At 39.5% G+C, this 12,689-nt stretch overlaps 1 protein-coding gene across 3 annotated transcripts in view; it reads left to right on the top strand.

Annotated features, from left to right (window-relative positions):
• LRCH1 (leucine rich repeats and calponin homology domain containing 1) overlaps window positions 1-12,689 on the top strand; it is a 215,279-nt gene that overhangs the window by 177,061 nt on the left and 25,529 nt on the right. For all 3 annotated transcript variants that reach the window (XM_070800077.1, XM_019971725.2, XM_070800076.1), the window contains one exon: window positions 8,933-9,042. In XM_070800077.1, coding sequence (XP_070656178.1) covers window positions 8,933-9,042 — 110 coding nt within the window. The remainder of the gene's footprint in view (window positions 1-8,932; window positions 9,043-12,689) is intronic.

The raw sequence follows: 12,689 nt of genomic DNA on the forward strand, positions 1-12,689 counted from the left end.
CCTGGAAAGTCCAGAAAAATGCATGTGCATTGTTCTCTGGCAGTTTGTTAAACTATGTTTAATTATCTTGAACATTCTGAATTTTGGAAGGACTGTACAATAATTTCTTCTCTATTCTTTCTGCTTGGGGTTTTTTTTTTTTTTGGTGTGTTTGCTTGCTTATAAAAATTTGGGTTTTTGTACATTTGGATAATCTCTTCTGAACTAATGCTTTTGGAGTTTATAATAATAAATAATAAAAAATAATAATCTTTTATTATCTAGGCTTCCGATAATGAGATTTTTTAAAGTAATTAAGATACACTGTGACTGATCTGAAAGGAGTGCACTGAGAATGGTTAGAAGTAAGGAATTTCTAAAAACGAAGAGAAATCACTTGCTTTTTTTTTTTCTTTGAAAATTATTTGCACATTTTGACTTTTGATAACTTCAGCCCTTTCATCTATATAATATTCAAGAGGGCTTCCCTGGTGGCTCAGTCGTAAAGAATCCCCCTGCCAACGCAGGAGATGTGGGGTCGCTCGCTGGGCCCGGAAGAGCCCCTGGAAAAGGAAAAGGCAGTGGAATCCAGTATCCTTGTCTGGGAAATCCCACGGACAGAGGAGCCTGGCATGTTGCCGTCCATGGGGTTGCAAAAGAGCTGGACACGACTTAGAGACTAAACAACAACAAATATTCACGAGTGGTAAATTGGCTTGAGAATCAAATGTGCAAATAAAAAATTGAGGACACCCAGCTAGGATTAATGTGGATATTGTTTGATCTTGTGCCACTGTATATCTAAAGTAGCCTAAAAGATGAAAATAAAATACATATAGTTATTTAGATACACTTACTACAGATATCTCAATCTCCATATTGATCTGTTAGTTCAGATCTTAGGCATTTTACTCCAAGATACAAAGCAATAAAAGTAATATTGAAAGAAATAGAGAATATGATTCATAGGGAAGAGAGGTGATGTGTGGGGTAAAACCACTGCAAACACAAGAAGATATATTTTCTAAGTTATTTTTTTAATCTCAATATCAATATGTTACATGTAATGAATAGAAACCATATATGTAAAACATTTGTTGTGATTTCTGGTCGAAATTCAACCAAAAAATGCTTTTTTCAGACTTCATTACATAGAAGGATAATGTATATTTTGGCAGGTTAGTATTCTTGCCTGGAAAATTCCATGGACAGAGGAGCCTGGTGAGCTACAGTCCAGAGTGTTGCAAAGTGTTGGACATGACTGAGCACACATGCACTCACTATATCTTTCCTGATATTATCACTATATCTTTCCTTTTTCTAGACCTCTGTAGCAGAAGGCGTTTTATCTGATAGTACTGGAGAAGGCAATGGCACCCCACTCCAGTACTTTGCCTGGAAAATCCCGTGGACGGAGGAGCCTGGTGGGCTGCAGTCCATGGGGTCGCCAAGAGTCGGACATGACTAAGCGACTTCCCTTTCACTTTTCACTTTCATGCCTTGGAGAAGGAAATGGCAACCCACTCCAGTGTTCTTGCCTGGAGAATCCCAGGGATGGGGGAGCCTGGCTGCTGCCGTCTGTGTGGTCACACAGAGGCAGACACGACTGAAGTGACTTAGCAGCAGCAGCAGTTACAAAAGGAATTTTATTATTTCATAGATTTCTAAACTTTCAAACCAAAAGCAAGTGTGATTAAACAACAATAACAAGGAAACCAAAGTTCCTTCTTGTATCACCCCACTTTAAATCCTGGGAATTGAGGAAGGCTAAGTGGAAACTTTCTTGATAAACTATTCCTTTACTTAAAAATAAAGGGGAGAGAATCATTTTCATTTCTCAGAAAGCATGGCTATTTATGGATCTGATGATGTTTAAAGGGAATAAAGCCTAGAATGAAAGATTTATGTGTGATTTGGTGTTTCCTTAGGAATTATATCTGAAAAAGACTTTTTAAAGCTAGGTAAGATTTAGATGTAGCAGTAAAATTTCTATCTTTATAAATGAACCAACTAAAACAAGAAAGGTGGGGTGACCTGCCTAGCTCACGCTGCTAGATAGAAGGGGAGCTGGGGCCATGCCCAAGGGTCCAGTCTCCTCTCCACCATCTCTACCTTCGCATCTACAGCTGTTTATTGAGGATTCTTTGTGCAAGATACTTTGTGCCAGATAAAGTCTTAAGATTTCCATAGAAAATAATCACTGTGAAAATCTTCCTGAAAATAAAATAACCATCCAATACTTATATGATATTTTTCCTATGAGTGAAAATTCTAGGGATTCACATGTAGGTATTATAGTGTACTACACACACACACACACACACACACACACACAAAATAACAAAGGGATTGTTTTCAGTATTAATCTACCCGGGTCAGACATTGGGTAGTTGTTATTTTCCCCTTTTTGCAATTTGCCTACAGTATGCCCTAGGGAAGGGATAATTTTCTGTTAATTATCTGATAATTTTCTGGCAGCAGAAGTCTTTTCAAATATTTGTGTAGGTTCCCAAATCTGACCTTTCAAATACAATCTTCATTCTCTTTGAGCTAAATGTTGCCTTCTGATTTGAATACATTTTCCAATACATTTAAAGTTTTTTTCAAACTAAACTTTTTATCTTGTATTGGCATATAGCCGATTAACAACATTACGGTAGTTTCAGGTAAACAGCAAAGGGGCTCAGCCATACATACACACGTGTGCACCCTCCCCTAAACCCTGCTCCCAGCCAGGTGCCACCTAACATTGACTAGAGTTCCCCGTGCTATACCGTAGGTCCTTCGTTGGTTATCCATTTTGAATATAACAGTGTGTACATGACCTTCCCAAACTCCGTAACTATCCCTTCCCCTCCCGCAGCAACCATCAGTTCATTTTCTAAGTCTGTGAGTCTCTATCCGGTTTCTTCCATGGGGTCGCAAAGAGTTGGACACGACTGAGCGACTTCACTCACTCATTCAATTACTTTACAGTATTGTGGTGGTTTTTGCCATACATTCACATTCTCTTTCTGTTTTGTAAGTGTTTTTTAATTAATGAAGAAACACTGTATGCATCCCCAAGTATGTGAGCTAAAGTTGGAAGAGGGAAATAGCCTACTTTTATGTTGCTCTTCCTGGTTACTCTGAAACAGTAGATCCCATTCAGTGCCCCTCATGGCATCTCAAAGCTGATTACCCCATCAGTTTTGTTTCCTCATAGTTGCTCCATTGTCCAGTATCTGTGGTTATCTCAACCTGTGAAAATAAATGGCATCATATTCCCACTCTACCCAGCATGATGCAACTTGCCTTTCATTTATGATTTTTATTAATTACTTTTGGTAAAGTTGGCTTGTTTATTTCTTGTTCACTGTCATGCTTTATATTAAAATTCCCACTTTTTAAAAATGACTATTGAAGTAAAATTATTTAAAGAAACACATTTGAAATAATAAATATTGCTTTCTAATATTTTGTTTCAAATATATGTCATTTCAAATTCCCATATCTTCCCTAAACTCATTCTTCAAAGAAATAAAAATGACAACTGGCTAGGAAGTCCTCGGGAGTTTGAATTTCTACAGTCCTCAAAGTCCTGCCTCCTAAAATGGCTGGAGAAGGATGTGGACCTGTGTCTCTATGTCTGCCCCCTGGGGCTGGAGAGGGCAGCTTCACTTCAAGTTGTTCTTAACTTGAAAGCTTCACTTCCGCTCCTTCTCTTGTGCTCTTTTACTACTCTGCTGCTTTCTTTCCTTTCCCCCTTCATTTTGAAATGAAAATTGTTCCTGCCTTCCTTTGAAGTATTTTCTCTCTTTCATTTTCAACAAATTGGTGGGTGCTAATTTATACTTAAAATTGATCTTTAAACTGTCACTGGAAAGTGAATGAATGGACGGACATACCTATCTTGGGCCAGTTTTCAGACATTTTCTGGAATGTTTTTACCATAATCTTGCACTTCTAGGTATTTTTTTCCCCATTATAAAAATGAGGAAACTGAAGCTGGGAGGGGTTGTGGTTCTCAACCCTGGCTTTATATGAGAATCACCTGGGCATTTTTCAAACAATGGCTGCCTGTGCCCTACACTCAGAGACGCTAATTTATTTGGTGTACCATGGAGTCTTCGCACTGATTATTTTGCTGACTTGATGTTCTGTTAAGCAGGTAAACACCCCTGGGTTAAATAAACTGCCCAAGACAATAGAGAAGAAATTTGAGCCTTCTGAGGGCAGAGAATTTATCTAATTCATTTTTAGGCACCAGAGGGAATAAATGAATGTATTAATCAGATTTCTGATTCACATTAACTGGATCTACAACTCATGATACTTTTTCAAAGCCACCCTATTGTTGCCCTTGAATTGGTATGTCTTTAACATCACACCCTGTCCAGATTTTTTAGTTTCCAAGGGGAAGTGGAGAGCTGAATTCCAAACCTCATGTGTCCACAGAGAAGAAATCTGGAGTTAAATTTAGATAATAAAGGTTAATAATATCCACTAATAATTTCTATGCAAAATGCTTTTCTTGTAAGAGCATTTCAGGGAATTTTTAGAGGAGTGGGCTTTCTTTGCTTAACTGAAAGGTACTTTTATAACATTTTAAAAAATAGTTTCTTGTGCACATCCTTAAATATCTGTTGAAAGTTGCTCAGTCGTGTCCAACTCTTTGCGACCCCATGGACTATGGCCTGCCAGGCTCCTCTGTCCATGGAATTCTCCAGGCAAGAATACTGGAGTGGGTAGCCGATCCCTTCTTCAGGGGCATCTTCCCAACCCAGAGATTGAACCCAGGTCTCCCACATTGCAGGGGGATTCTTTACTGTCTGAGCCACCACGGAAGCCCAAGTAAACTGGAGTGGGTAGCCTATCCCTTCTCCAGGGACTCTTCCTGACCCAGGGATTGAACCGGGGTCTCCTGCATTGCAGGTGGATTCTTTACCAGCTGAGTTACCAGGGAAGTTCCAGTATCTGTTGAGTGCCTACTGTGTGTTAGGCATGATGCACTTTACTGTGGACACAGTTCTGAAAAAGACAGACTAAATCTCTGCCTTTGTGGAACTTTTTATTTTGCAGTCTAAGGCATTCAAACCTGGAAACTAAGCTTTAGGAGATTTCTCAGGTGACTGCTTATATCAGGGTAGGGTAATCTGTGTCAAGGTACTCTCCAGATAGACTGATCTTTGTTTTCTTGCTTGTTTTTTAAGGTGTTTTGATGTGGACCATTTTTAAAAGTCTTTTCTGAATTTGTTACAATACTGCTTCTGTTGTTTATGTTTCTTTCTTACTTTTTTTTTTTTTTTTCCTATGAGGCATGTGGGATCCTAGCTCCTCCACCAGAGATCGAACCCACACCCCTTGCATAGGAAGGGGAAGTCTCAATCTCTGGACCACCAGGGAAGTCCCAGATAGTCTGATCTTTGAATGAGGGAGTTTTTGAAACACTTTTTTGTTGTTGTTGTTTATTCATCAAACAAGCTGCTTTCTTGGACAGGGGTAGAAGTTTAAATTGGAAACAGACATAAACTCTGTATTAGAGAGTCCTATGGAGAAAATCAGATCTGTACTGTGAGACAGAAGGTGATGAGTACCATGAGAGGCGCAGATAAGGAACGTTGCGCATTCATAGCTGACAGACCATTCCCAGGTCGGGGATGAAGACGATGAAGAGAGTGGAGGAGGAGGTAGAGATAAGGGGAAAGTAGTAGAATTTGACCTGTACCTGCAGAATGAATTTGATATTCTTCCTAAGCATATTCATCATTCCCTGCAGAATTTTTGCTTAGAAATTTGTCTCTGTATTTCTGAGTATGAGCAAAACTGCAAGTATGAGCAAACCATCCTTTTCATTCTTTGAATGTTATTTGATACATAGTAACTAACCAGCGAAGCAGGACTCATTTTTTCCCTGCATCTTATTTCTCCTATTTCCTTGGCTTTTCCTGCCCCTTAGGCATATATACGTGTGTGTACACACGTCCTTCCCGGGTGGTTCAGTGGTCAAGAATCTGCCTGCAGGAGCCCCAGGAGACATGGTTCTATCCCTGGTCAGGAGGATCCACTGGAGGAGGAAATGGCAGGTCACTCCAGGATTCTTGCCTGGAGAATCCCAAGGACAGAGGAGCCTGGTGGGCTACAGTCCATGGGGTCGAAAAGAGTCGAATACAGCTGAGCACACACACACATAAACACACACTCACTCCCTCATATACACACTCCCTCTGCTCTCTTGTCCCAGCTTTTTTTCCTTCTTATTTACATTAATCAGTGTGGCATTTGCTTTGAAAAATATTTACTATAACAAGGCGGCTCTTGTAGCCTCAAGTTAACTTTTATTCCCCTGAATTAAGTAGGGGAGTTCTTAAATGTAGTGACAGAAAATTAAGGAAAACTAGAATAATTCCTCCATAGATCAATTTCCTGAAGCTCTGACCAAACTGGTCACTGTATTTATTATTTAAATATGGCTTGAAAAGAAAAAAAATTGTAGATAGTATAATCAGAGCTCCTATAATGATCCTATGAAAACTAATTCTGTCATAACAAACATGTGCTCTGTAGATTTATCAGTCTAAATAATTCATTGTAAATTCTCATATATTCTACAATAATTAATCTATTTAGAAAACTCGTAGTAGTCAAATTTCCAATAATTTTATATACATTGGAAGTGTTCATTTAAAAAATAACAGTTCACATATGTTTTAACATTTTTTAACTGCTTATATTCATAAAGCAAATACCCAAGCATGCATTTTGTATTTTTTGAGATGTATGGGCATTTAAGATGAAAAGCAAGACCATGTATTTAAAACCCAGACACCATTGTGTTATCTTGTTATCTCACATAGGGCTCTAACAGGGCATAGATACTTGAAGAGTGTCCTCTTAACCAAAAGCTCACAGTTAATTTAACTGCCTGATAGCTTCGTATTCAGAATGAAGTCTGCCAGTAAAAACATATTGGAAATATTAAACATGTAGTATTAGATAAGATTGCCCCCAGAAAAAAAGCCGAAGGAAAATAAAACCTCCAAAGAAAACACTGGATTTGTTTAAACAGAGCTGGGGCTCCCCCTTGCGGACCAGTATGTGTATTACTCAATTAAGTCCACATTCCTTGACTTTTTTGGTAAATTTGGTTGATTTCTTTTCTTTGAGGGTGTGGATTTTTTCTGGACTTTCCATTTTAATGTATCTCTCTTCTGATCACTAAGTTTAAGTAGGTAGATTTTTTGACTGGGCTCCATATGGTGCAAAGGCAGCTTTATCTCATCTCTCCCTGCTGATTGGTCTACCCTACTTCCTCGGCCTGCCTTGCCTTTATTTTTGAAACAGTTGGTCTCACTTCCTGTGGGGTTTGGTTTTTGTGGGTCTTGGTGACAAGACTTTGGCTCTTTCCACCTGTGACTTCCTTAGGGGGCTTGAGACAGAAGCCCAGGCCCCAGGCTGACTTCTCTCTGAAGTTCCAGAAGGTGTTTCATGTACAGTAGTCATCCCGTTGCTCCATTAACTTCTGTAAGTCAAGGATTTCTTAAGATGTGTCAACTTTCTGGTCCTCTGTAGAGCGCCAGAATGCTGATTCAAATATCCTAGAACTGATTTAGAAAGAAAATACCTAAATGTGAAAAGTATAGTGTAAGACATTCATTAAGGTGTTTTGATTCAAAGATACAAATTAGGATTAAAATGACATAGTTGTATGAATGTAGGATAATTGATTATAGGGTGGGCCCCAGTTTTTAATTCAAAGTATATTTGTAAACCATATTTAACAATAAATAAATTGAATTAGCTTTTAAAGTGGCTCAGAGAATGTTTGTCAGAATAGAATAAACATTGCATAATCTTCTTATTCTATATTATTGAAGATATGGTGATTGAAGCAACTAGAATCGCAGTATGTCGGTGCAGCCTTCTATGTGGTACTGATTTTTAAAACTGGAGTTCTCTGCCCCAGATTTTCTGAAGCCCTGCCCCCCCCACCCCCCATCCTCCCATCCCCACCTCTCCCAATCTGAAAATCTATGGGACACAGAGAACCAACGACAGCTCTTAACCACTCTTTGCTCCCTCTGTGTGCATGGAAAGTTGATAGTCTTAATAAGAATCTAAAGGCAGAAAAAGATTCAAGTTTAAATCTGCCCTGTGCTTTGTATCCTGATACAAATTGCTAGAATCACTGCCCATAGGCAGAATATTTCGTGCTTTCCTGATAGTCTTTAAGAGATGTTATCCTTCAAAGTTTGAGAACATTCATTTTGTCTGCAGCCAGAGCCTTAACTCCTTCCTGAGTTGCCACTGTGAGTTGCTATTCCTGGAAGGTTGTAATTTTAAGGACCTGCAGGCAAAGATGATCTCTTAAGACTGCCTCCCATCTTGACAGCTTTTCTGAAAGCAATCTACGGTCATCTTTGAAGAGCTGACTTAGGGATGCACTTTCAGTGACATGATAGAAGCCAGAATTTCCCCTCCACGCTCAGATAGATAACGCTTGGGAGTAGGTAGTGCATATCATCACTTAGTTCTTAATCCAGGCTGATGGAAAAACCGCAGCCAACAAAATCATTAACCTGTGCTTGTTTATACCATGTAAAGCAATTCTGTCTTGTTACTTGAAACAGAGTATTCAAGTTTAATGAAAGGATTGTGAAACCTGGAGTGTAGATGAAAGCTTGGAATAGAAGCAGTGGAAAAATTAGAGGAGGAGTCTGGAATAATACCAAGGATGACCAAGCCCTTTCCTGGATTCAGCTGATCATTCGTCCACACAATGCAGAATAATTGAAAACATAATTTTCTCTAGAATATTTGAATCAAGCTTTTCATGTAAAGTCAGAATTTCCTGTTTTTGTGAGTGGTGAATGAATTATTTGGGATAAATAAACTATTTGATTCAAACATGAGCAGCCCGATATGGCAGTCTGTACTAGACACTCCATAAAGGCTTTCCCCCTTTCTCTTCTAGTGTTTCTAAGACCACAGAGAAATTTGGAATCTATAGACCCACAGTTTACGATTCGGAGGAAAATGGAACAGATGAGAGAAGAAAAAGAACTGGTGGAACAACTCCGAGAGGTACCGGGAAACGTTGTATTACTGAATAATAATTTCCAGCGTTGAAGCAGCATTCCGTATTTTTAAAAAGTAGATTTTGAAATACTTCAAACAGACCTGGTTTCAAATCTAGCCAACTCGCCTACTGACTGTCTGCTACTGGGCAAGTCACTTAACATCTCTGAGTTTGAGTTTTTTCATATATTAAAACAGTAGTTCCCATCTACCTTTGTGGGATTTTGTGAGGAATCTATGAGGTAATATAAGTAGAAGTACTTAATACCTATGTATAAAAGTTAAAACTTGTAAAAATGCATTGTTATTAATTTATTTAATAAGATTACGTGACTTATTAAAGTCACTTATTAAAGTGACTTATTAAAGGATGTTTATAGTTATCCCTACTAGGCAGAATTTTCCAATGTCATATAATAGGCAAACCATTTGAGTTCCTACCAAGAGTGAAGCCTTGTGCTGGGCGCTAGGGGAGCTTTTAAGCTTGGTGATGGCAGGAGCCATGGCTGTCTTATTCCATATTGTAATTCTATCCCCAGCACAGCTCCTGGTGGCAACTGTGTATATATTTGTCTACCCTCATGGTCTTTGTGTCTAATTAGGAGGATCTCACGTAAGTATGTGGAAGGTCAAATGGCAGGCCAAGGATCAGTTACCAAAGAACTCACTGATATTAGTTATTAAAGGCAGCATATCATGCTTTACTACATAAGTTCTTTTATATTCAAAGAGAAGTACCATAGCCATTAATTAGAAGAATATAGGAAGCTTCTTGAAGAGGTGGATTTTATACTATATCTTCTTCTTTCACTGCTGCTGCTGCTGCTGCTAAGTCGCTTCAGTCGTGTCTGACTCTGTGCGACCCCATGGACTGCAGCCTACCAGGCTTCTCCGTCCATGAGATTCTCCAGGCAAGAACCCTGGAGTGGGTTGCCATTTCCTTCTCCACTAGCAAATGGTTATTGACTGCTGCTCTGTGCCAGGCCGTATAGTCTAGGTGATGGAGAGACAAAAGAACAAAAAGGTCTCTGCTTTCATGAGGCCTGTAGTCTATTGAGAAGAGAGAATAAGTAAGAAGGAAACAAATAAATATACAACTTCAAATAACAGTGAGTTTTACAAATGAGCAATGAATTCTATAAGTAAAATTAAAGCTGAATTTAAGGAAGGTCAGAATCTTTTTTTGTTGTAGATGATACTTCATATATATGGTTATATAAGTCGCTCAGTCGTGTCTGACTCTTTGCGACCCCGTAGACTGTAGCCCGCCGGGCTCCTCTGTCCATGGGATTCTCCAGGCAAGAATACTGGAGTGGGTTGCCATTTCCTTCTCCAGGGGATCTTCCCAACCCAGGGATCGAACCTGGGTCTCCTGCATTGCAGGCAGATGCCTTATCCTCTGAGCCACCAGGGAAGCCCCCAAAGTATATATATAGCAGGTAGTCCGGAGGAAAGAGATAAAAACCCGGAAACTCCTCACCACCACTTTAAGCCGCTGTGGTTGACTCAGCAGTCACATCGGACAAGTCAGACCTCGGTCGTTTGCCTCGAGTATTTGGGTGTGCTGTAAACTTGGGAGGCGAACTTTCAGAGATACGTAAAAATAAGATGAGAAGTTGAGACAAGCCTCTCAAAGCGTGATATGATTTTATCTTAAAGCCTGGGTCATATTGATAGCTTATGTTTTAATTTAATTAGAGACTGAAAGCAAGGTTAGAAATAAAAAATCAGGTGTCTAGACACAGGACAGTTTTGAAAGAGAATTAGGCACTGATTTTATCAGGCACTGTTACAGGCACTGATTTTCAAGTGCTTTACTTATTGCAGATCTCCAAATTAAGTCATCCTTTCTTACAGTGTTACCCAATTATGAGGAGCTTTTGCTGTAAAGGAGAAATTTGTATTTGAAGTTTAAAAAATGGATTTTCCTGCTTTTGAGGAGATGGAGTAGATGTACTTTTCCCCATTCCTCTCACCAAGTACAACTAAAACCCTTGGCAATTATATATAAAATAAGCATAAGAGCACTCTGCAAGGTGGAGAGAATAATTCAGACCAGCTGGGCTCCTTGGGACTAGGAATGACTCGGTGCTGAGTCCAGTGGGTTTTCTTTTTTGCTTCATCTTTCTCAGACTTGGAGCTGAAGTAGCTGGAAACTGGAAATGATCATGGGAACAGGTTTTTTTTTTTTTTTTTAAGTCCCAACAAAAGCCTGCTTACTTTACTCAGAGGACCAGAAAAAGGACAGCCTAGGGAGACAGAAAACTTTTACAATTTTTACATTTACAACATCTACAACAATAAATGCCCTACTCCAGCTACAGGAAACCTGTGGCCCCAACCCTACCCATGCCTGCAAAGATGGAATAGGCAGCTGACTTTCACCTCTGCAGGGATGATATCAGAGAAGGCCAAGTTGGGAGCCAGGAATTTCATCCCTACTAACTAAAAACAATCCCATCCCCTCCCACGGTGACCGTGGAACCTATACACGGGGAGCCTGGATTTCTTTCCCAGTCCCAGTGAACTGACACCAAGTGGCAATCTGCGTTTACACAGCAGCAGCAAGGTGGTGCCTTCCCACTCCCTGCCAGAGCAGTGTCCAAAATAGCTAGCCAAAAGAGAAGTTTAAATAGGGTCCAAAGTCTCATAACGTAATACCAGAAATGTCCAGTTTTCAACCAGAAAAAAAAAAAAAAAAATCATTCATTGTACCAAGAACCAAAATGAATGTGAAAAGGTAATCAGTAGATGACAGCACTGTTACGGCAGAGATGTTAGAATTATCTGACAAAGATTTTACGGCACTCACCGTGAAGTTTCTTCCACAAGTAGTTATGAACATGGCTGAAACAAAGGGAAAAAATTGAATGCCTCAGCAAAGGAATAGATAATCTTAGCAAAGAAACAGAAGACATAAAGAAGGACCAATGGAAATTTAGAACTGGGAAATACATTATCTGCAGTGAGAAGCCCAGGGGATGGGCTCAACAGCATCACAAAGCATCAGTGAACTGTAGGAGAGAACAACAGGGATTACCTAGTCTGGGCAGCAGAGAGAGAAAAAACAGACTGAAAATAAGTGAGCAGAGCCTCAGGGACCTTTGGGAGTTACTGTAACAGATGATCTACATTCTTGTCCTGGGAGTCCTGGAAGGGGAGGAGAAGAGAGCAGGGACAAAGAGGTTCTTGAGGGGTTGGAAGTGGGTGTGACTGCAAAAGGGCAGCACGAGGGATCCCTGTAGTGAGGGATGTGTTCTATCCATGTCAGTGTCCCGGCTGTGTAGGTGCTTTTGCAGGTTGCTCCCTTAGAAGGAAACAGGGTAAAGTGTACCTGAGATCTCTCTGTATTACTTCTTATAACTGCATATGAATTCATAATGACCTCAAAATAAAACATTGCATTTTTTTAAGAAGGGAGAAAAATTGCTTTTTCAATGAAAGCATAATCTGAGAAAAACACCCCTAATCTCTCTTCTGCCCTCTGCAGGCTACGTGAGATACATTATCCGAAATAAGTTTGGGTTGGATTTGAGTTTTTCATTTGATTTTTGTTTATGTTTACTTATTTTATTTACTTCTTGTTAAAATATAGTTGACTTACAGTATGATTTTAGTTTCATGTGTACAGCATATTGATTTGCTATTTTTGT

Source organism: Bos indicus, chromosome 12 (assembly GCF_029378745.1).
Source record: "Bos indicus isolate NIAB-ARS_2022 breed Sahiwal x Tharparkar chromosome 12, NIAB-ARS_B.indTharparkar_mat_pri_1.0, whole genome shotgun sequence".
NCBI lineage: Eukaryota > Metazoa > Chordata > Mammalia > Artiodactyla > Bovidae > Bos > Bos indicus.